We start from the raw sequence: 25,841 nt of genomic DNA on the forward strand, positions 1-25,841 counted from the left end.
GGCGAAGCTATGTGCGATTTCCACTGCTGTTTTGACAAGGGTGCCTGAGTCATCTAAGATCTCCGGTATAATACTGTTAGCCATGGGGCGGGTGGCCAGCCAATGCAGTAGTTTCCCGTTTTTATCCCCCCATCCATAAATTCAGCTTGCTGAGGCTCTCCACATGTGCTTGGCCGAATCTAGCATTATATGTTTAATATCTTCTCTTACCCTGGTCAGTTTCCTCATGTTCGTGGCCGATGCCAAGTTTATATGTTGGCATTCGAGTCTCCGGGCCTTGTTCTCTAGCTCGGTGATTTGGGAATTATGATCTCGTTCACGGGACCGGAGAATGCTTCTGGCATGTCCTCTAATAGTGGCCTTGCAAGCAGCCCATAGCATTCCTGGGGATCGAACCGAGCCTTCATTTAATTCGAAATATTGGTCGAGGTGCAACCTGATCTCTTGGGTGTATTCTGTATCTTGTAAGTGCCACGCGTTCAAGCGCCACATAGGCCGTCTGGTAGGGTCTGCTCTACCCAGCCGGATCCGTATTGGCGCATGATCGGAGACCCCCCGTGGAAGAATCTCAGCCCCTGCTACTTTTAAGAAATCTAGGGCGGGCATAAACACCAGGTCTATTCTGGATTGCGTCTGGTGGGCTGCCGAGGTATGTGTGTACTGGCGCTCCCTGGGATGCCAGGTGCGCCACACCTCACACAAGCCCAGGCTTTCCGCCCAACTACTTAGGGCTGAGGCCCGCTTGGATCTATGTATGGTAGCTTCCCCAGAAATGTCCAGCCTTGGGTCAAGGACCGCGTTAAAGTCACCTCCCAGCAGGGTAGTTCCCTGGGGTAATCCTGAGGTTACTCGGTGGAGCGAAAGTAAGAAGGAGTCGTGATTTGCTGGGGGCGCATAAGCGCACACCAAGTTTAGCGGTTGTCCGTGAAGAGTCCCCGTGACCACCATGAATCTACCTTGTGAGTCAGATTGCGTGGAAGAGATTACCATGGGCAGAGATCGGTGGAGCAGAATGGCCACTCCTCTAGAGCCTCTGGAAAACCCTGCGTGATATACCCTATCGTATCCTCCTCTCGCAAGCATAGGGCATCTGGACCCAAGAAGATGGGTCTCTTGTAGTAAAACTACTGCGGGGGAATACCTGCGGAGGGTGTTAAATACTGCCGATCTTTTGATCTTGTCTAACAGGCCGTTTACATTCCAGGAGAGGACCTGGGTTACTGAGGGCCAAGCGTGAGGTATGACACTGTTGGGCATGTTTGGATGTGCAGGAGCAAGCCCAGGGATGACCGTTTCGGACATGACCGTAAAATTTTACATCTACAAACCAGGCTAACCAACTTGTCGCCTCCTAAACCTAACTTAAACTTCCCCTCCCCCCTAAACTCCCCCCCTCCCCATACTCCCCCCCGGAAGCATCTGTCGCCCATGTACCCAACCAAAACCAGACAGCCAGTAAAACTGTCATTGGGGTGGAGTGGTGGACCCCTCCTTTCTTTTGGATCAGTTGCAATTAGTAGTCACAAAACAAGCGTTCCACACCATACTCTAGGAAGCCCCCGGAGACATCGATGTTAATCTCACTAGGGGTCGCCTGAGAGGGTCAGGCGAAGCCCGAATCCCCTTACGTCTCACGCAGGGGTCCCACATCTCCTGTCAGCCGAGTACCGGAGACTGACTCAATCGCCCATTCTCGGCGGGTTGGGACGGTGTTTGGGACACCGGAAGAGTCTCAGTGTTAGATTTAGTATGAGGACCAGAGTCCCGGGCTGCTTCGTCCTCTGCAGGAGCGATCGTGTCTTTCTGTCTGCCTCTCCGGGATCTGGTGCGCCGCCTGCTCCTCCGGGGCCCCTCTGATGGTGAGGGCCCGACATATGGGGTTCTTCCAGTGGTCCCGGGGGGACCCTTTCGGGCTCCAATGCCCTCCTCCGTCAGCCAGTCCCAAGCTTCCTCCGGGGAATCAAAAAAGTAAGCTTTCCCAGCCATGAGGACTTTGAGGCGAGCGGGGAAAAGGAGCATGTACGAGAGCTGCATTGCCCTTAGTTTTTGCTTAACCTGTTCGTACGACCTACGGCGGGTCTGGACTTCTCTGGTGTAGTCCGGGAAAATTAGGATTTTGTGGTTTTCCCACTGCGTACCATCTTGCCGCCTCGCTTCCCTGAGGATATTGTCTCTGTCCTTAAAGTTAAGGAATCGCGCGATCATCGGGCGCTTCGGACCGCCCGGAGGTGGGCAAGGCGCGAGCGCCCTGTGGGCTCTTTCAATTGCAAACAAGGGCGAGAGGGATTGGTCAGGCATCCAAGATTTGATCCACGTCTCCAGGAATTCGGCGGCCTTATCCTCCTCTATGCCCTCCGGGAAACCTATGAAGCGTAGGTTGTTGCGCCTGGCCCGGTTTTCCGCATCTTCTGCACGACGGTGAAGCTCGCCGGTTCGGGACTGCAGCTGGGCTACTTTGGCTTTGAGGTCGGACAAATCGGTTTCGGTTTGGGAGACTCGGGTTTCCACTTCCGTAATTCGGGTTACAGCATTTCTAAGGTCCTGTCTGATGAGGCCCACGTCCACTCGCACCTCACCGATTTTCGTTTCCACGGCTATCTGCGATGATTGAATAGCTTGGAGAATGGCACTCACCCCATCAGGGGTTGAACCCCCACCAGCCACTTCTCCCCCTCCTCGTTGGCCCGTCGCAGTCGTGAACTGGTCGATTTTTTGTTGGGAGGGTGGAGGTTGTTTGTTCGTTTTATCCTTCCCCATCGTGGCACTTGAGGCGGGCGTCAGGTGGGCCACCCCTTTCTTAACGCGGTTTCAAGCCTGAGAATTTAGTGCGTTGTTAAGTACCATGGACTGTGGGGGGGTTCGCTGTGTCTGATCACGTAAGGATGGCCGGCGATGACACCGTTGGCCCCTTCTTTTCAGCTCCCTTCCTCGCTCTCTCCACCAGTTGGGGGGGACCCGTCCGAGACCCAGACCCAGGTCTCTCCACCTTAAGGGCTCTGCGCCTCCATTGTAGGCCTCGCGCCGTTGCGATCGCGCTCTCGATCTCTCGGGTCGTTCCGACCAGGGTCTAAAGTCAACCAAGCACGACCCGGAACCCAGGGTATCCACTTGCCTCAAGGTGTTGCCTTCCACCGCTCAACTCGCAGTCCAGATGTTGCCGCAGTCCAGCTCGCTCGATTCACTTCCCTGCCCCCCCGGGGCACCACTCTGCTTTTCAGCCGGGTCCTGGTCCTCAGCACGCCATCAAATTTAAATTCTTCCCAGCAGGGGGATCTCGGGGGCCAGGGCCTCCGCCACAGCCCCAGCCCGGCACCGCAAGCCGCCCAGGCGGTCAGGGAGGGCTCCCGGTCCTCCGGGTCACACTTGCGCCTCTCGCGCCGGCGCGGCGCCGCTCACCCCGCGCCCTCCTCCACGACAGGAGGGGGGGGGCCGCCGGCGCCCCCGCGGCAGGGATCCACCCGCGGGGCGCGCCCCAGCTCTCACCAGGCCTCTCGCCGCCCCTCGACCCGCAGCAGACGACTTCGTCGGGGCCCCAAAGCCCACCTCAGATCCGCTGGGCAGAACTCGCAGCGGCCGCCATCTTGAGCTCCTCTTCACGGGAGCAGCCGGGTCATCGTATGAGGGTGAGCCGCCGGCTTTTCATCAATTCATCCCGCCAGACTTCTCTACAGGTCCCCGGGACACCGGGGCGCCATGTATAGTGCTTTCCGCTCCCTTGGACCACGGTAATTAAGGGCGGATGACGGAGGGGTCCAGAGCACTCTCAAAGTGCGACCACCATCTTGACGCCCGAAGCCACCTGGGCTGGTATTTTTAACACTTTCATGGGTACTGGTGTATCCCATAGAGCCAACAAACCACATTGCCTTGTTGGGGCTCCTGGAGGACTTTGATGATTCCAGGGGAGACTGGTTCCTGGTGGGTCTGGGCACCATACTGGCCAAAGAGCTATAGTAGTTGCCTGGAACTCCAATAAATCACCAGTACTGGCTGCATTGCGCTCTGCCCTGCAGTGGTCCGCGAAGCAAGAGGAGCCTATCCTTGCACGAGAGATAATCTGGGCTAACTGTGGAATCAGGGATAAATGGTGGAATTGTGGAGCAATTGATGCAATAAATTGTGAGATTTGTTGTCTATCTGTGAACCACTTTATTGCTTGCACAGTACCTGTTATTTTCAGTTTAAAAAAAATCCATAAAGATGGTTTATAAATAATTGCATATTTAAAGACACCCACCCTATCAGTAGAAACTCCTAAAGTGAATTTCGTCATTAGATATTCAAAGTTCAGTGCTTGATTTAATCAATGACCATTCATCATCGGCTTTTTTTTTTTTTTTAATTGTTATTCTAAAGCATACATTTTGCTTTTGGTACGACCTTGTAGCACTTTCAAACTTATAGTGTCTTTCTATGTGGCTTCTGGCAGGGCCGGCTTTAGCTCTGGTGGCGCCTGGTGCAAAAATCATTTTTGATGCAAACCCGTCCAGTGTCTGTGTACATGGTTTCAGATGTACCATCACAAACTGGTGTCTAATTCAGCTTGTTAGGGGTATTTTGTTCTGGTTATTTTCTCAGCTTACTAGCTATATCTGGGTCTTTGATTTTGGTGTCTGAGGATGAAGGTTAGAGAGTTTGCCAGTTGTTTATGTACTAAGTTAGTAGGCATGATCATTACCTAGTGAATGGAGATATGTGCATTGTGTTCCTAAGTGTTAAGTGCAGACGGATATGGTGATAGCTGGCTATTTTTTGTAGCTGGACAGTGGTAAACATATGTTAAGAGTTAAATCCAATGTGTTCTGTTGGATGTCATTACAAGGCATGTTATAATACCAAGGCCCACATCTATACTTTTTTTGCGCCACACCTGCGTCATTTTTGGATGCAAAAGTGGCACAAACTTACAAAATACAATTATATATTTTTAAGTTCGCACCACTTTTGTGTCAAAAAATGACGCAAATGTGGCGCAAAAAAAGTATAAATATGAGCCCAAGTGAGCGCAATTACAGGAATGTCTGTGCTGGGTTGCCGAAATGTGAGTTGTTCTGTTGGATGTGTCGGGTTCAAAGTTTGGGTGTGCTGTTTGTTACTGTTAGTGATGCTTTAAATTGGCTATGAAGCATACCTGGGCTATGTTCAGTTTATGAGACATGTTCTTTATAATGTGTTCTGTTGAAATTGTATGTTGTTTATTATTTGTTAGTGCTGTTGCTAGCTGTGTGATAGCCAATGATAAGCTATGCTAAGTAGTTTTGTATTCTGTTGAATCCTAATGTGTCATTATGGAGTAGAGTAGACAGTATAAAATATTGCATTGATAGGTGAGATGACCATCGATATGGTAAGCATTAGATAAGAAGAATTAAATACAACAGCTCTTTGATGTGAAAGCGTGAGGATCATATATCAAAGATGTACTGTTGTTACTTTTAGCTTCTGCCTAGTTCAGAATGCATGAATAATACACTTAAGTACATTAGTTTATACAGTCCTCTATTTAGCTAAAGTTTAGAATACTGCCAAGTGCGTATTAAAACTGCTGTTGGGGCATGGAAAGAGAGCAGCAATATTCATTTGCTGGTGCTAGGGTTTTTGGAGACCAATGAGAATTGAGCTCTCGTAGATAGTTATTGTAATGCAGCTTCCAATTTGTTTCTATAATAAACATATGATAACCTGAACATCTGTCAGAAACCCTTTCAGAAGACCAAGGGTTACTGGGCCCAACCATGAGGGTTGAGGCTTTTTACTCCTGATGTCCCAGGCCTAACCTACTATGGACCCTGAGCACCTGGGCCAAGTATCCCTTCTGCACTTGACTCTCAGTGGTAACTTTGGTTGAGCAGTCCCAGGCTCCCTGTTGAGGGGTGTGAAAACAGGGCAGTGAATATGACTCATAACTCAGAGTGCACAGCCGTATCACTAAATCGATGTCCATTCAAATACTTAGTTTTATATTTTTATAATATAAAGTATTTTTATTTCTAACTCTACACATTAATAGGAAAATGACATTTATAAACGATACATGAGACGTGTAGTGCTCCGCAGTGCGTGCACAGTGAAAGCATGTACAAAACACCAAAGGTTGGCTTTCCTTAACTGCCTTGCATTGTTCTCAACTAGACTGAAACTGTTTAGGGAAAGATCTGTGCACTGTCGAAACTCATGCCTCTGGCAATCTCTTCCACTGCATCTCCGCAGTGAACGCAATATCTGATTGTAGGAAAGTACCATCTTGCCTGCCATGTTACCCCCATTTTTCACTGTATATATGTTGTTTTAGTTGTATGTGTCACTGGGACCCTGTCAGCCAGGGCCCCAGTGCTCATAAGTGTGCCTGAATGTGTTACCTGTGTAGTGACTAACTGTCTCACTGAGGCTCTGCTAATCAGAACCTCAGTGGTTATGCTCTCTCATTTCTTTCAAATTGTCACTAACAGGCTAGTGACCAATTTTACCAATTTACATTGGCTTACTGGAACACCCTTATAATTCCCTAGTATATGGTACAGAGGTACCCAGGGTATTGGGGTTCCAGGAGATCCCTATGGGCTGCAGCATTTCTTTTGCCACCCATAGGGAGCTCTGACAATTCTTACACAGGCCTGCCACTGCAGCCTGAGTGAAATAACGTCCACGTTATTTCACAGCCATTTTACACTGCACTTAAGTAACTTATAAGTCACCTATATGTCTAACCTTTACCTGGTAAAGGTTAGGTGCAAAGTTACTTAGTGTGAGGGCACCCTGGCACTACATATAGGTCACTACCTATATGTAGCTTCACAATGGTAACTCCGAATATGGCCATGTAACATGTCTATGATCATGGAATTGCCCCCTCTATGCCATCCTGGCATAGTTGGCACAATCCCATGATCCCAGTGGTCTGTAGCACAGACCCTGGTACTGCCAAACTGCCTTTTCAGGGGTTTCACTGCAGCTGCTGCTGCTGCCAACCCCTCAGACAGGCTTCTGCCCTCCTGGGGTCCAGCCAGGCCTGGCCCAGGATAGCAGAACAAAGGACTTCCTCTGAGAGAGGGTGTTACACCCTCTCCCTTTGGAGAATGGTGTGAAGGCAGGGGAGGAGTAGCCTCCCCCAGCCTCTGGAAATGCTTTCATGGGCACATTTGGTGCCCATTTCTGCATAAGCCAGTCTACACCGGTTCAGGGACCCCTTAGCCCTGCTCTGGCGCGAAACTGGACAAAGGAAAGGGGAGTGACCACTCCCCTGACCTGCACCTCCCCTGGGAGGTGTCCAGAGCTCCTCCAGTGTGCTCCAGACCTCTGCCATCTTGGAAACAGAGGTGCTGCTGGCACACTGGACTGCTCTGAGTGGCCAGTGCCACCAGGTGACGTCAGAGACTCCTTCTGATAGGCTCCTTCAGGTGTTGCTAGCCTATCCTCTCTCCTAGGTAGCCAAACCCTCTTTTCTGGCTATTTAGGGTCCCTGTCTCTGGGGATTCTTTAGATAACGAATGCAAGGGCTCATCCGAGTTCCTCTGCATCTCTCTCTTCACATTCTGCCAAGGAATCGACTGCTGACCGCGCTAAAAGCCTGCAAAACTGCAACATAGTAGCAAAGACGACTACTGCAACTCTGTAACGCTGATCCTGCCGCCTTCTCGACTGTTTTCCTGGTGGTGCATGCTGTGGGGGTAGTCTGCCTCCTCTCTGCACTAGAAGCTCCGAAGAAATCTCCCGTGGGTCGACGGAATCGTCCCCCTGCAACCGCAGGCACCAAAGAACTGCATCACCGGTCCCCTGGGTCTCCTCTCAGCACGACGAGCGAGGTCCCTTGAATCCAGCAACTGTGTCCAAGTGACTCCCACAGTCCAGTGACTCTTCAGTCCAAGTTTGGTGGAGGTAAGTCCTTGCCTCCCCACGCCAGACTGCATTGCTGGGAACCGCGACTTTTGCAGCTACTCCGGCCTCTGTGCACTTCCGGCGGAAATCCTTTGTGCACAGCCAAGTCTGGGTCCACGGCACTCTAACCTGCAATGCACGACTTTCTAAGTTGGTCTCCGGCGACGTGGGACTCCTTTGTGCGACTTCGGGTGAGCACCGTTTCACACATCCTCGTAGTGCCTGTTTCTGGCACTTCTCCGGGTGCTGCCTGCTGCTGAGAGGGCTCCTTGTCTTGCTCGACGTCCCCTCTGTCCCCTGACGCAATTGGCGACATCCTGGTCCCTCCTCGGCCACAGCAGCATCCAAAAACACTAACCGCACGATTTGCAGCTAGCAAGGCTTGTTGGCGGTCTTTCGGCGGGAAAACACTTCTGCACGACTCTCCACGGCGTGAGGGATCCGTCCTCCAAAGGGGAAGTCTCTAGCCCTTGTCGTTCCTGCAGAAACCTAAGCTTCTACTGTCCAGTGGCAGCTTCTTTGCACCCACAGCTGGCATTTCCTGGGCATCTGCCCATCTCCGACTTGCTTGTGACTTTTGGACTTGGTCCCCTTGTTCCACAGGTACCCTCGACTGGAAATCCATCGTTGCTGCATTGCTGGTTTGTGTCTTTCCTGCAGAATTCCCCTATCACGACTTCTATGTCCTTTGGGGAACTTTAGTGCATTTGCACTCACTTTTCAGGGTCTTGGGGTGGGCTATTTTTCTAACCCTCACTATTTTCTAATAGTCCCAGCGACCCTCTACAAGGTCACATAGGTTTGGGGTCCATTCGTGGTTCGCATTCCACTTTTGGAGTATATGGTTTGTGTTGCCCCTATCCCTATGTGTCCCCATTGCATCCTATTGTAACTATACATTGTTTGCACTGTTTTCTAAGACTATACTGCATATTTTTGGTATTGTGTACATATATCTTGTGTATATTTGCTATCCTGCTATCCTCATACTGAGGGTACACTCTGAGATACTTTGGCATATTGTCATAAAAATAAAGTACCTTTATTTTTAGTAAATCTGTGTATTGTGTTTTCTTATGATATTGTGCAAGTGACACTAGTGGTACTGTAGGAGCTTCACTCGTCTCCTAGTTCAGCCTAAGCTGCTCTGCTAAGCTACCATTATCTATCAGCCTATGCTGCTAGACACCCTATACACTAATAAGGGATAACTGGGCCTGGTGCAAGGTGCAAGTACCCCTTGGTACTCACTACAAGCCAGTCCAGCCTCCTACACTGATCCACAACTGACGATCCACCTCTTCCTCCAAGCATGAGTGACGTATCACTTTAACCATTTTATGCCCCTTCCACTATCTCCCCTCTGTGCTGTCAGCTGCCTTTAGCATCCTTTGGCAGCATGAGCATATTTAAAAACCTTTAAAAAATAAATTTAGAATTGCCTTGAATGTTTCTTTCTGATATATCCATCAATCTCAGATGAATACCCTTCTCCTCTTGTCATTATGGAATGGAGCTGCTTTGGCAAAAATAATAGTCAAATAGTCATCATGACATAGGAGATTAGGAGGACAGAAGATGTTGCTAATGCAATTTAGTTCTAGAACTGCCCCTTTCATATATAGAAATCCCTCAAAGCCTGTCTGTCACCCACTTCTATTTTAAAAATAGAAAGCGATTCAATATCAATTTATCTTGCCAATAGCACTTGGCAAGATAAAGTCGTCTTACTTTCTAAATCTCATCACCTCACTTCAGAATCACCCCCACCGGATCCCATACATGATAAACCACTGACTCCACCTGCCATGCCTTTGTTATCAGCAAATGATTTATGTTGAATATTTCTCTTTGAAAATCACAATTATGAGATACCCTACCAACACAACATATTGCTCGCAACACCCCTCTCTTACACCACCACCATACTCCAACCCTACTGTGCAGTACTATCACACACTGTCACAGCATCTACGGAACTAATTCCTATAGTGAATGCAGCCAGCCCATTCTATACACCATCAAACCCTGTCAGTCCTGTTACTGTCAAACCTATTTGCCTTCACATTCAGTGCTCTTCGGTGTTCTTTTCAGCCATCCCCTTACACCTGCCACATTCTGATATTTCTTCAAACCGTCAATGCTTTGACATCTTCTAAACAAGAAAATCCCCAAACTATTGTATATCCTTTGCCTCTCTCCAACTACTGTCCCGTATCTCAACACCAATATTTCTTGTGTATGTTTAATAGTTCAAATTATGTAGTAGTAGCTTTATCTACAGTGGTAATGAAGGCATCTACTTTCATAAATGGGCTGAATATAACCATGGATGAAGGAGCGAAGGAGGGTATATCTGAAAGCCGGGGGAAAAGTTGATGGAGTTGGTAAGAATTATTGGTATCTTTGATGAAGGAAAGAACAGTACCTAAAGTTTTGAGGCGTTCATCTACAGAGACCATAGCACTAATCAATGTCAGAAGTATGTGGTGCCTAATTGGCGGTGAGGTATGAAAGTATGAAAGGTGAAAAAGATTTGGGTGTCATGAATGAGACATTCAATAAGGGTGGAGTGAAAAAGGGAGAAGGTCTAGTATAGAGGTTTGTGGGTTACCCACAAGAAGCAGGTGGGTTTTAATGTTTTGAGTCTAAGGCAACACAAACAAAGGAGTTCAGAGAGGTGAAAGATTTGTGTGCAAAGTCTGGGATGACAAGCGTAGGTAGGAGTGAAAAGTAAAGGACAGGATTCTGAACTTGAAGACACCAGCTAGGTCTACATTCGTGAGGACAGAAGGGCAGCATTGATAACGTTGGATATGTGTGACAGAGCACTTTATTAAATGAAGGACACAAACATTAGGCAGAAGGAAGTTAGGTAGATTGAGGAAACAAAACATTTGACCTGATTAAAGACCAATAACTCCAGCGTCTTGGAGAAATTGAAGAGGAGTCCGTGATGAAGCATGCCACTTGGAATCCCAGTAGGTGAGAGTCCTTTCAAATAACCTAGGGTGATCCCCTTGGGCAGGTACAGAGAGATAGACTGAGCACAGTAGTAATTTCCTCCTGTTATTTTTTTAATGACATACACATGTTATGCTCACATATACCTTTTACACAGCAAAACCATGAATGAGCACCTCAGTTTTCGGTAGGCTGCACTATTGTAATAGCTTTCTAGTTGGTGCTACCTGTTTACCCCTTCACACCAACTAACAAAGTTCTAAACATGGTTGCCCGAACGTTACCAAAACAACTGGCTTTCTGTCAAAACCTGAGCCTGATGCAAGTTCCTGGCAGTGGTGTTCAAAACAAGAACTTGTCTGACTCCAAGCTACTTGTCTGACATCCTATCACAATATAACCTACTCGTGACGTAGGATCCACCACCCATAGCCTTTTCTCACAACCAAATTCCAGTCCTGACACCTTATAGTTTTTCTGCGGTCGAACTATGCTAACACAGCCACTCTTTTGTGCATGTGTATGTGTCATGCCATTGAATGTGTGTCATAGTCTTAGCAATTTGTCTATGCCATTCTGAATCACAGAACTGGTGCACTCTTACCCATACAAATGTTACTTACTAAAACTTGTTAGCCACCCTTCCCCAGATGACTACTTGTACTGTCAGCATGCCATTCCTAATTGAAATGTCACAGATGCTACTGTTGTATAGATAAAGAAAACCTCCATACATTAAGGACAGGCAGAGTTAGAAAACAGGATCATAGAGAGAGGGAAGTTTAGGCATTGACTGTTCTTCCCCAAAATTGGTGGGCACAAAACGTGTTGAAGATGGATGGCCCTGGGTATCTGGGAAACAGGGAGAAAGAGAGGAGAAATGAAAAGCTGGACAGTTTCAATGTGACTCTATGCTTCTACGTTAAAAAACAACTCTGCCTTTAACACAGTCTTGGCTGGTTATCATCATGGCAATGAGGCAGGCTGTTGAGCTTTATTCCAGGCTGGCAAGGAATCCAGGATGCTCTCACCAAATAAAAAATAGATCTTGTCCACAAAACAAATAACGTACCTTTGACAGGCAAATGTCATCATCCAGTCTAACATTCCGCATCAGATTATGCTCTGCATTTGGCATGGTTGAAAGGCCTACACTAAGTCTCGGTCAGTATTGTTGAGTCTTAGCTTGTTAGGGCTGTGGAGAATATGTTGCAGAAGGAGACACACCAGACAAAGCAGAATGCTGTAACATGTTAAACTGCAGTCCGTGGGCCCTTTTTAGCTTGAAGCCTACCAGACAGCATAGCTGTCTTGTTTGCTCATTACATCTTAGGGCCATTCTGAAAGCTTCCCTGGGAATGCATTCTGCCCATTGCTGCCCATTTGTTTTGTGCTTTGAAACTCACACTTGCTTTCTATTTGTTGGCTTGATTTGTTTTAGGCTGTCCATCCCGAGTATGTCCCACCTGTGAAGCACATAGCCTTTATTCTTATTTTGTCACGTTTGCTCTGCATTTAAGGATATGGGTCAAATGTCAGCCTCTGTCTTCCAGGAGAGCTTGGTGTTTCTTTCTCTGACTTCAAAGTGAGAGGATTTATGTGAGAATCTTACTGTGAAACCAAAGATTTTCTTCTAGCACACAACAAACTGTAAATGTATGTAAATGAACTGAGCAGATATTTCAGAACATATCCGAATTAGAAAAGCACAAATGAAGCAATTTTTTTAGTAATTTTGAAGTATGGTGGAAACAAACATTTTAATAGGATCAAAATAAATCAATACACTAGGTGATAAAATTTTCACATATCATCATTTGTACGCTCTATCCTTTTGTCAGTGAAACTGTATGATTCTGCAAATGTAATTGTCATTTTAATTGAAAATTAATTGTCTTTAATGGCAGTTGGCTAACACACTGTTACATGCCACTCCAATCTACCACAGTCCACTCCATGTCACCCCACTCTGTGCTACTCCACTCTTTGCCACTTTACAACAAGTCACTCCACTCTACAAAATGACACTCAACTTTGACATGCCGCTTGAATGTACAACACGCCACTCCACTGTACTCTTACACTCTGTGCCCCAACACTCTTCCACATTGCACTCTACAACACAACACTCTAAGACATGTCACTCGAGTCCACTCTATGATGCACAAATCTATGCCACTGTACTGACACAGTACAGCACTCTACTCCGCTCTGTGACACGCCACTCTGACACTCTACTCAGCTCCATTGTACAACACACTACTTACCTCTGTGCCACTCTATAGCACACTAATTGACTCTACGACACTCTGCATAACTCCCTCTATGCCATTCCATGAAATGTTTCTCCTCTTTACTCTGAGACACTACTATACTCCCCTATGCTACTCCACTCCATTATATGCTACTCCACTCTACTTTGACACTCCACTCCCCTTTACGCTACTCCACAACACTTTTTTCACTCCTTTCTATGACATTGCACTCGATGCTACTCCACTATATGACACTCTACTACACTCTACACCTTTTCACTCTCCTCCCCTCTGTGCCCTTCCACTCTACTCCCTCCCTGGCATGCCATGACCCTCTACACCACTCCACTCTGCAACTGTCCATGCCACTCTACGCTACTCCACGACACTCCACAATACGCCACTCCAATCCACACCACTCTCTATTCCACTAACTTTTAGCCAAGTCGAACAGCAGCCACTCTGGTGTACAGCATGGCTAAAACACATTGGCAAAGCCAATAGCTCTTGCATATCCGAGACCTATTGCCTTTGACAATGCTTGTTTTACCAGCAAAATCCAGGGTTGTGCCGTGATAAACCTAGAAGGACGTATCTCTGTTATCACGAATATGTCGTGCATGCACGACCGTACAAAGCACACTATTTTGGAGCATGCCATCAGTCTTGTCTCAACTGGCTCTATTATTTTAATAGGGTTTCAGACCTGGTGCCATAAAATGTTTGTAAACATAAGCTTTCCCACAAACTCTTCTGATTTCATTCCCAGACGTAGTTGTGTTTGCACATATCCACATGTCGCGACAGCGCACAGCATTTAGATCCCCGCAGTGTGTCACACATACTAGGCGTGATAGAAGACATAACGCCCTGCCCACGCACATTTTCACGTTCAACTGTCAGGTGCCGGCTCTACCTCGAAGCTTTGTCCCGTGTTTAGTTGCACCACAGGCGCATTATCGCACCCTCGCTGCTGAGAGAGGTCAGAGGCCGCAAATCCTGTAACATAATATTAATCTCCACAGCAACATGGTGTGATGGTATTAAAGGCCCCCGTCCTGGAAATATGTGATGGGCCGAAAAGGGGGTGGAGAACGGTTGCGCTCCAAATTGTATTTTAAGATTACAGACTGTGAAGGTGTTTTGGGGCCCACAGGAATATATCTTTGCCTTTCAGTTCTTGGGCAGACAAATGTGTTTTCAACAATGTATTTTAGGCCTTTTACACTCGCTGAAGAAAGGTACCGTCGACATAACGCTGTCATTTGGCTATGCAGCGGTGGCAGTAGAACAAGAATGCTCTGTGGCCTTTTTAAAAGGAATCCTAATTTATTGCGCGCTCTATTATCAGTGTAAATCAATTGTGCTCTTCGTTTGTGTCTCAACTTTTGACCCAGCCAGTGTTTTGCTTGGCACTTTCATTTCCCTTAGATATACGTGCACGTCGTGTGTCTTTCTGCCGCATATTTTCATAGCCAAGAGGAAAAGTGCGTATCTCATATTTCCTTGTCCATTCAATACGTTTCACTGTGTCCATGAAACACGAATCTAATGCTTTGTTATTCTTTGCATTTTTAAAAATACGTTGTAAACGTACAAACTACATTGAGCATCCTTTTAGTAATGGCAGTTACTTGTGATGGGTAATAATAATGGTTCAAGTGAAACAATCAGTCAGGGATTTGTAAAGCGCACTACTCACCGTGAGGGTATCAAGGCGCTGAGGAGGGGAGGGGGAGAAGGGGTGGGGGGAGGTGGGAACTGCTGCTACTACTCGAACAGCCAGTTCGAGCAGTAGTTGAACTATAAACGGTGGCGATGTTGGTGCAGCATTCTGGGTTGCGCAGGTCATCAAAAGTACAGGTGGAACAATTATCTTCACGGAGAATAGTCAGTGCGGTGGTGACACAGAGGTAAGAAAACACCGGAATTGTAAACTTCGTTCGAAAAATGAACGAAAATAAAATGCAATGAGTTTGTTCCCGCTCACATGAAGAGGTGGATGACTACATTCGAGTAGAGATTGAAGGCATCTCTTTCAACAATCCTTTATTGTCAGTCACAGAAAAGGCAGATACACTCTGCCGCTCCTGCACCATTGCCCAAACCCACGAGGTTGAGTCAAGGCCCCAGTCGCTTCTTTTCCTCCCGTCCTGTCGATTCTTCCTTTAGAACAGGTGACTGGTAGCATACGGTCCTATATAAAAACCCAGAATGTACATGTACTCCTGACATGAGTCCTAATCGCCACATCCGCAGTTTCCTCTCCCATTCTATCCTATACGAGTCAGACATCAAGATTCAGAACCTCGTGACCCCTCACTAGCATGCAATTTTTTTTTCCTAAAGTGAATTTCTACCCCTTCAATTAAACCTTTTCTTATACTCTTCTATTATGATGTTACACATTCTGTCATGTAACTACATGTGATCAGCTCATTAACAGAATGTATGCACCCACTATGTCCGCGGTTAATGACCAAAGTACTATTTTTTTTCTTGAAAAGTTAGTAAGCGTAGAGGACTTACTCCGTGAATAGGGCCTGAACATGCAAAAAGTAATTCCATTTGAAAACATCTCAAACTGACAAGGGGAGACATGTTCGAAAATGAGTTGAACTGGTGACTCTAGTAAGTCAGTACAGGTGAAGGGTGTAAAGGAGGATCATATGGTATGAATACAATTCATGAAAGGGAAAAGAAGAACTCGTGTTCTGTGACCCGCCAAAGCACTGAAATGTTGGTTGAATGCAGTGCTTGGGAAGGGAGGAAAATAATGGCACATTCACATGATTTTGAAGTGTAGTGGTAAAAAGGGAAACCAGAAGGAGGCTAGGTGGCCAAGGTAACTATGGGGGGTAAGGCTGTGGTGAAAGGGGAGAAATGACTAGATAATCTGTAAATATTAAAATATTTATCATGTTCTTTGAAGGTGTGTTAGATGTAAGAGCATTTAGAAGAGTTAGGAGAAAAGTGCATTATTGTCTTCAACGGTAGTTTTTAAAGTTTGTGTGTTGTAATCTGGTTAATGAGTAGTAAATACTCTAGAGATAACTAGCACAGTAAAAGACACCCAAATGCCCCTCACTTTTGCTCTTCAGGGAATCTTGAATGCTGGATCTGTGTCGTTAAGGACCACGGACTGCCCCTACTTTGCTCCAAGTTAGTAAAGAGTTGAAGACCCATCTTATTAAAGAACACTACATCATACTGCAGTAGCTAACCAATAACATAACCAGCTACTTCTATCACACATGCACTGCATGACTGTTTTTCACATAGTACAGCACCACACTGCTTTCAGCTAGGTGCACAGAATACAAATGCCACATTCATACAAAGAGCTAAATGAATTGTGAGTGGTGTGCAACAGGACGTATGCAGATGGTTGCATTCGTACCACTTTATTTGGCTGAATGTTATTCTTTTCTTTTTGTCTGTGGTTTGCCATTGGTAGAATTTAAAAGCTGCAATTTAAATGCAAAGATTAGAATTGATCACTCCTAACATGTTGTTTCAATTTATATCCTCACTCTCTGCCCTTTGTCTTGCATCGTTAACATTGGCATATAATTTCCATTTTCTTATATTATTCTCTATTTTTGGGTGATTTAGCAAAAACATACCCAAGAATATGGGCGAATCTTCAAGTCTCATTTCGGTCCCCAGCTTGTCGTGTCCATAGCTGATCGAGATATGGTTGCCCATGTCCTCAGATCAGAGAAGTCAGCACCACAAAGAGCCAATATGGAGTCCTGGAAGGAGTACAGAGACCTGCGAGGGAGGTCTACAGGGCTGATTTCTGCGTGAGTAAGCAACATTTGTTTTCTGTTATGACTTGATTTAATGTTTGTCAGTTATTATTCTCCATGCCTTCCAAAAGTTGATATGCCAAAAAAAGGGCATGCTGCAAACTAATGAAATCCCATGAGTAAAATGGAAACCTGAGATGCCCAAAATAAATCTCAAAATACATAAAGGAAGGATTCAGTTCTATGTCCTAAAAATGAGATTATGCATGCAAAAACATTTAGTTGTTGGAGGTATGGTTATGATGACTTCTTCGTCCTGAAGTGACGCCTCCGTTCATGACGTGGAACGATACGCAATTTAAAACGACATCCACTGTGTATTATGTGATACAAGTGGTCATTTTTCTCTCTGTACCACTGTATTTACACAGCTGAGAAACATGGTATTCTTTCCAGAGAGCACTATAGGAGTGGTTTCCTCTAAGGAGTGTATCCAGACATTGCTTGAAACACCTGGGTTGACATGCATTCTGGGTGATTTGGAAAATTGAGATACTACTACTGAGGGCAGGCAGTTTAGAGTGGGGTCAGTCGTGGTATTCATAAATAGTAACCTTTAGAACATTTGTAAAACTATTTTAGCCATTATGGTGTTCAGCATGAGCACCCACATTGTGGAACAGGATTTTGGCACACCTCGATTTTTTTAACTATGTAGGTGAAAAATACCTGAGCATGCTGCCTGCTTCTTGGTTCGGTTTCTTCTATGATGCGTTGGACTTGAAAGGACAGGTTTTGTAGTTTGGTCCTGTTACTAATTTCATTGTAATTTTCCCTTGTGGCTCATGAATGTCCCTTGAGGTTTTATCGTAGCACTGGTAACAGTGATTGATGCACATTCTCACATATGTGAGACATATTCATTTTCCTCCTCAGCTGTTCAAGAATGACTTTAAACCAGAGGTTTTTGTACTGCAGACAGCCCATCACTGTGAGTGACATATGGGCTGAACTAGAACTAGTGATGGCAACAGTAAGCCAGGGTGGGTTCTGGTCTCTGCTTGGTAGTAGTGATTAGCATTCAGACAGAGCAAAACAAACGCACATGGAATAGGATCATCCATGGAAAACCAGCTAGTTAACTGTTGGGAAGCCTCACAGAATATACTGGCAACACCACAGAAAATAGGCAAAGGCTGTGTCAAAGTGTTGATGAGGAGGCACTACAAGGAAAATCACATTGCAGTTACTACAACAGGTTGTACCACAAGAAGATGAGCAAGTCAGGGACAGAAAACAGGGTACACAGAGATTGCTACGTTAGCTGAGTTAAAAACATAATGAGAAATGATAGTCTTCTTCTTGAGTAAAGCAACAAGCGTAAGGATAGGTGGCACTGATACATAACTGAACAAGGTTTATATTGTAATCAACTCAATGATGTTGTCAGGGTGGCTAAGAAAGTGGCCTTGCGCTTCATTAGCAATGCACAGACCCAAGCTACTCACGTGATCTTCTAAATGTAAATGTTTAATGGACGTCTCATTGTGTTCCATTCTAGGGAAGGCGAGAAGTGGCTAAAGATGAGGAGTGTACTTAGACAGAAAATCCTCAAGCCCAAGGACGTGGCCATTTTCTCGGGAGGAGTCAATGAAGTAATTGCTGACTTGATTAAAATGATTCAGACACTCAGGAGCCGAGAAGGAGATGGTGAGACGGTGACTGATGTCAACAATATTTTCTTCAAGTACTCCATGGAAGGTACGAATTAATAAACTACTTCTTACAGTCCCTTACATTGTAATTGTGTCGATTTGAATACGACTTAAATACAAGGCCCAATTGCATGTTTGTTTGTATGACGTGATTGTGCTCTCACAACAACATCCCTGGAGCTTTTCATGATTTATTTAGTTAGAAAGAAGGATACATTCATCTTAAAAATGAAAGACGGGTAACACTACGTCACCCCACATCATTGCTTGTTTAATTCCTCTTTCCTCCCACGTTAAACGAATGTGTGAAGGTTAGAGAAGTAGGATCAGAGAGATATTATTGATCCATCACTGACTTCACTCTTTCATATAGGGATGGACAATGAAATTATGTTTTGGTGGCGAGTTCTGTCAAACCTCTTGTGATCATTTCCTCCCTGGAATAAAATGTTTGTTAGTAACAAAACAGGAATTCCATGTGAGTCTGTACAGTCTGATGGTACAAAGATAGGTCACAGTACATTCTTTTTAAAGAGACTTTAGAACCTAACTGTTTGATTTGTACTTGTTTAACATAATTGGGCGTAAGTGAGCCCAATGTTGCAATTTCATGACAGATTCTTCTAAACTGGAGATGTGAGCCAGCCACCAAAGCAGACAAACTCTTGGCCCTCGGTCTGCGGTGTCCCGAGTGATAATTCCAGATCTTAATTGCTGAATTACTTCCCCACACAAGTCTAAGCTTTACTAGTTGTGGACCTGCACTCGGTACAACTAACTTATTTTCTGCCCACACTTTTTACCTTCTAAAAGGAGGCGGAAACGTGTAGGCAAAGGGCCCTGAATTAGTGAATCTCATGTAGTAAAGTGCCCTGTAATTCCAGAACCCGCCAGCTATTCCGTTTCGGAGGAAGAAAAGTTCATAATGGCTGGTTACTGGTGTACTGATGCCAGCTTGCATTAGTAACACCAGGCCCAGTATTACCACCTCTCATTACTGACCTTAGTAGAATGAGGACCTTGGAGTTAAGTGTGCCCCACACCTTATGTTAAAAGCTAAGTTTAGTAACAATGGCCATAGATAATCGGGACTGTCAGCTTTGCAAGGGCAGAGGATTTTCTGAAGGAGGCTCTTAAAGGAGGAGCAGTAGTGGTCCATTATAAGGGGACTTGTTTTTACAGCTTCGAACCTTTGCCTTTAGGTTATGTTATAAGTAAAAGCAATAAGAAAAATCCCTGTATGGTACAGCAGTAAGATGCAAGAAATGGTGAGAACAGAAAGTAATTTAGGAATAATAAAGTCCTAGCACCTAACCTTTGCTGAATGAGTTGTTCAAATCCTCACCATAATGGTGGTTGAAGGTTCAATAGAAACATTTACACATCTTCTTCTTAACAGCTATACAGATAACCAAGCTGAAGAACTAGTTAAGGGACTCCAAAAGTGCAAAATATTTGTTTCCACTCAGAGTGACTAAGGACAAGCTAAGTAAAGAGAAACGAAAATAATGGTACAACTCTTGATAGGACATCAAGTTTTGCCGAGCTCTTAATCACCTCACCTAATAATTTTTGACTTGGGATGCATTTTCTTCTTGTAACAGTTGTTCAAGTGAAAATGGAGCTTATTATGATATATGGAGCTCTGGCTTGGACATTTCCAGAAAACAAATCTGGGTTGTGGAATTCCAGAAAGAAAAGTTAAAAAATAAAAAAATAAAAATCTATTTGCTTCAGACTTCAGCAACTGCTCTACTGGAAGCTGACTACAGAGAGTTATTTAGTTGGACTGCAATGTTGTAAAAACAAAATTAAAAAAAAGTGCTTTTCTAAACAAATATATTTCTCTTTCTCTAGTCTACTGATTCAACAGGGATAGCACAATTTATAGATTTTACAACAAAAGCTTTGATAGTTAATTCATTGAAGAAGCTACAGATCTGAAGTTATAGACACAGAGGCTTCTGTCATGCAGAAGCCAGTCTGTCCAACCTGTCTCTAAATATATTATCCAATGAAAATATGAGCAGATCGATTATTTGGAACTATTCAATCCATTCAAGAACGTTTAAAAGAGACCCTCGCCCGAGATTTCAGAATTACAACCAAAAATGCAAAAATATCGAACCCGTCTGCAAAGCAGAGAGCAATGGGTACTCTTTGCTTCGTCTAGACTGAATTTGCCAGATACACACATTAAGGAGTGAAGGAAAGTACTAGCTTTCTTGGCATGTGACCCCCAATTTTACATGTATGTCAGTATGTGTTTGCCTGCCTCACTGGGATGCTGCTAGCCAGGACCCCAGTGCTCATAGTTTGTGGCCTAAATGTGTGTATGTCTCTGTAGGGCCTAACTGTGTCACTGAGGCTCTGCTAATCAGAACCTCAGTGCTCCTGCTCTCTCTGCCTTTAAATTTGTCACTATAGGCTAGTGACTACAATGACCAATATTAATTGGCATACTGAAACACCCTTATAATTCCCTAGTATATGGTACCTAGGTACCCAGGGTATTGTGGTTCCAGGAGATCCATATGGGCTGCAGCATTTCTTTTGCCACCCATAGGGAGTTCAGACAAACCTTTACACAGGACTGCCATTGCAGCCTGAGAGAAATAACGCACATGCTATTTCACAGCCATTTTCACTGCACTTAAGTAACTTATAAGTCACCTATATGTCTAATCTTCACTAGTTGAAGGTTATGTGCAAAGTTACTAATTGTGAGGCCACCCTTGCACTAGCAAAGGTGCACCCACATAGTTCAGGGCCATTTCCCTGGACTTTGTGACTGCGGGGACACCATTACACGCGTGCACTACATATAGGTCAATACCTATATGTAGATTCACAATGGTAACTCCGAATATGGCCATGTAACATGTCTAAGATCATGTAGTTGTCTCCCCATTCCAAATATGGTATTGGGGAGCCAATTCCATGCATCCTGGGGCTCCACTATGGACCCCCAGTACTGCCAAGCCAGCTCTCTGGGGTTTTCTCTGCAGCTACAGTTGCTGCCACCCCACAGATAGGGTTCTGCCCTCCTGGGGTCTGGGCAGCCCAGTCCCAGAAAGGCAGAACAAAGCATTTCCTCTGAGAGCAGGGTGTTACACCCTCTCATTGGAAATAGCTGTTAAAAGCTGGGGAGGGGTAGCCTCTCCCAGCCTCTGGAAATGCTTTGTAGGGCACAGATGGTGCCCTCCTTGCATAAGCCAGTCTACACCGGTTTATGGAACCCCTAGTCCCTGCTCTGGCGCAAAACTAGACAAAGGAAATGGGAGTGACCACTCCCCTGTCCATCACCACCCCAGGGGTGGTGCCTTGAGCTTCTGCAGAGTGTCTCAGACCTCTGCCATCTTGTTTCTAGAGGTGTGGGGGCACTCAGGAGGCCTCTGAGTGGCCAGTGCCAGCAGGTGACATCAGAGACCCCTCCTGATAAGTGCATACCTGGCTAGGTAGCCAGTCCTCCTCTGAGGGCTATTTAGGGTCTCTCCAGTGGGCTTTTCCTCAGATTACAACTTGCAAGAATTCATCAGGGTTCCTCTGCACTTCTCTCTTCGACTTTTGCCATGGATCGACCGCTGACTGCTCCAGGACACCTGCAAAACTGCAACAAAGTAGCCAGAAGACTACCAGCGACATTGGACCGCCTAATTCTGCTGGCTTTCTCAACTGTTTCCTGGTGGTGCATGCTCTGGGGGCTGCCTGCCTTCACCCTGCACTGGAAGCCACGAAGAAATCTCCTGTGGGTTGACAGAATTTTCCCCCTGCTCCAGCAGGCACCAAACTTCAGCTTTACCGGTACTCTGGGTCCCCTCTCATCCTGACGAGCGTGGCCCCTGGAACACAGGTGGTGGACCCAAGTGACCAAAGACTGTCCAGTGGTCCAACTGTCCGAATCTGGAGGAGGTAAGTCCTTGCCTCCCCTCCCCAGACAGTAATCCTGTGCACTTTGTGATTTGCAGCTACAAGGGCTTCTGTGCACATTTCCAAGAAATCCTGCATGCACAGCCGAGCCTAGGTCCCCAGCACTCCGTCCTGCTATGCTCAGCTCCTTGAGTTGATCTCTGGTGTCTTTGTAGTGTTGAGACAACTGCTGTGTTCAGTCTTCTTGAACCCGTGTTCAAGGACTTCTGCGGGTGCTTCTTCCTGTCCGCGGGCTCTCTACCTTGCTGAAGCCCCCCTCTGTCTCCTCTTCCAACTGGTGACATCCTGGGCCCCCTTTTCTCCAACCATGACTCTTGCAGAAAGCAAGGCTTGTTTGGGGTATTTTGCTATGGAAACAACTCTGCATCCTTCAGCACGCCGTGGGACATCTTCTGCACGAAGTAGAACTTCTTACCTACTTTCGTTGTTGCAAAACCTGCAGCTTCTTCCAACCGGGGGCAGTCATTTTGCACCCTCATCTGGGGTTTAGTGGGCTCCTGCTACCCCCACCCCTCTTCCATTATGGAATAGCTCACTTCCAGATTTGATCTTGAGGTGAAGTTTGTAAAGCTCTTTTTTTTTACCTCTGTACACCCAATTCCCAGCACACTTATTTCTGGGTCTGTACATCCCCTTTTCTCCATCTAAACTCTCACATCATTATAAGAAACTGTTATTAATTTTTGTAATAATTTTCTTGCCCAAAGTCCCAGGAAAATGAATGCTTCATGGATTTTAAATGTAAAAGTTGGATTCACATTTTCATATCAGGTTAATCTAATCATCATATTTCAACTTTATTTGTTACTAACGGCGGGTTTAGAATTGTCTCAGTGATTAAAGAATACTGAAGAAAGGAGCATATTGACATTGTAAAATCACAGTGCATGGTCTGTCTAGTATCTCCTTTCACGACTGGGCACATTCACAACACACTTCCTATTTATGTAAAATAACAACAACTCTGATCACCCATGTCCCGGCTCTTACATAAAAAGCAAACACTGCTGTCTTGCATTGAATCAGCAACTAACGGACTGCTGAAATGGCTTCATAGCTGATTCAGTAATACACAAAGGGCCAGATGTACGAAATTCTTAATTTGTAACTCCGAAGTGACAATTCCCTAGAAATTTCATTTTACAACCGTGTTTTTGGCGGTCTTACATACTGAATGCCGGTTTTGCATTTCTTAACGGCACGAAATAGCGATTTGTTCCGTTAAGAAATGCGATATCGTTTCATACATTTGTGGCCTATAGTCTTACACCTGCCTAGATCAAACTGTGTTCCACTGGATGCTTACAACCTCTCTGTACTAGTTTCCTATCTGCCCCTGCTAGTGTACAGAAGGCTGTACAGGAAGTGAAGCACACAGATGCACTTCTGCAGTCAGCAACATGGAACAGGCGGCAGGCACCTAACAGTATTCCTACGCTGAAAAATCCACTGCAGTTTACTACAATATTACAGCCGTTTAAATATTTGTGTTCTAGCTCCCATCCAGTCTTTTCTCCACTGGTAACGCTAATCTACTCAACTTCATGAGTCTGCCCTCAAAGGAATCGCAGCTTACATGAATTACCCTTTACTATGACCCCTGTGTCCAAACCGTCTCTTTCCTTGAGGAAAAATACACTCTCTCACCACCCCGAAATTGGCAAAAGTAATCTTGTGCAAATATCAGCAAATCAACTCTGTAAATATTTTTATCAGCTTAACATACAAATAAAAGTACCGCTTTTCATTTACGGGTTTCCCAGACCTTGGGATCTGATAGGCGTAGATTAAACCTATACTCACTTTACAATGCAAAAGTGAAGTCTAAAATGGTAGCAAATGAATGAAATTGGCCAAAAAAACCATATCTTCTCTTTGTTTCTTTGTAATGTCTTAGGTGTGGCCACCATATTCTATGAGTGCCGCATGGGCTGTTTAGAAAATGAGATCCCCCAGAAGACTGTGGAATATATTGAAGCACTGGAGCTGATGTTTAGCATGTTTAAGACCACAATGTATGCTGGTGCAGTTCCTAAGTGGCTTCGCCCAATTCTGCCAAAACCGTGGAGAGAGTTCTGCCGATCCTGGGATGGACTGTTCCACTTCAGTAAGAGTTCTATGGTTTACTTCATGTGATATCTACAGGTTTCAAGATGTATAGTTTGTTCTGTGTCACTTTTTGTGTTTAATACATTTCATCTGGAAAAATGTACTAATGTGTAATTCAGAAAGTATGTTGAATTTTTGCTGTTTCTGAATTTTTCATTTGAGTAGAAAATGTGAAATTTAGAGAACAGTACTTTTTAGTTATACATATCTATGTACATAAACACATTTATGTAATTGAATGTCATTGATTGTTTGCAATTTTCCTGTTACAAAGGTTGCACAGAATTTTTTAAAACTGCGCACAGGATCCTTTAGTTTAAATAGGAAGCGGTCTAAAAGTTAAACTTTCAGAGTGACCTACCAATATGTTCAAGAGAAAGGATTCTTGGCTCCTCTTTGCTAAGGTTTGAGTGTGAAGCATTGACAATGAATTGTGAGGTTAGTTCGATTTTGTGAGCCACAGATATACTGGCCAAGCAGACAGGATGTTGTTTTCTGAAATCTGATTGGCGATTAGCAAATCTCCTTTCCCTCCAGCTAATGGATGGACTCTGGGAATATTGAGCACTCTGCCCTGATTCAAAGACTAAAGAGATTAGCCTATGCCATTAAGTCTCACTTGGTTGTTAAATGGGTTTTAGCTTTACTGTGAGCTTAAACCCCATTCAAAGACTTCTTTTAATGCGGTCTTGTTACTCATAGTTTAAGGTCTTGATAATGTAGGTCATTTGGTTAACGGACCCTGTTTAAAAATCCAGTGCCATAAGTTACAAGGTGCTAGAACTTGTCAGTCCAATTGTAATTCATGTGCTTGATTTTGAAGAAAGGATTCAACTATTTTCAGTGCGTTACATGTTATGCTCTTCTACCATGTCATAGGTGATTGACAGATCAAATAGTATTAAGGCTGCTTGATGATCTACATTCAAAGCTTTCCAGAGATCATGAATGTCTGTCAATATAACTCTGCTGTAGCAGAGAACTGGTCTGGATTTTAGTCATAAAAGAAATAAAGTCTGCTCTCTACAGGACTTGCAGTTGGTTGTAGGAAGAGTCATCTAAGAAAGGCTCAGGGAGCATAGAGTGTAATTGGGACGGTGCCATTAAATCTTTTGGGTCAGATATTTAAGCATATAACAATGTAGGCATTTGTAGATCGATGTCAAGAGCTTGAACTCTACTCTTGCCTTCACCAGTTGCCAGTGTAAAGACTGCCTCAAATGCAAACCTCTATCCTTGTT

The 25,841-nt window shown here is 45.0% G+C and overlaps 1 protein-coding gene across 1 annotated transcript in view; it reads left to right on the plus strand.

Annotated features, from left to right (window-relative positions):
* Nucleotides 1-25,841, plus strand: part of CYP27C1 (cytochrome P450 family 27 subfamily C member 1) — a 174,264-nt gene that overhangs the window by 73,097 nt on the left and 75,326 nt on the right. Inside the window, exons 2-4 of the mRNA XM_069224562.1 lie at nt 16,710-16,900; nt 18,408-18,607; nt 24,389-24,598. Coding sequence (XP_069080663.1) covers nt 16,710-16,900; nt 18,408-18,607; nt 24,389-24,598 — 601 coding nt within the window. The remainder of the gene's footprint in view (nt 1-16,709; nt 16,901-18,407; nt 18,608-24,388; nt 24,599-25,841) is intronic.

This window comes from Pleurodeles waltl, chromosome 3_1 (assembly GCF_031143425.1).
Source record: "Pleurodeles waltl isolate 20211129_DDA chromosome 3_1, aPleWal1.hap1.20221129, whole genome shotgun sequence".
In the NCBI taxonomy this organism is placed as follows: domain Eukaryota; kingdom Metazoa; phylum Chordata; class Amphibia; order Caudata; family Salamandridae; genus Pleurodeles; species Pleurodeles waltl.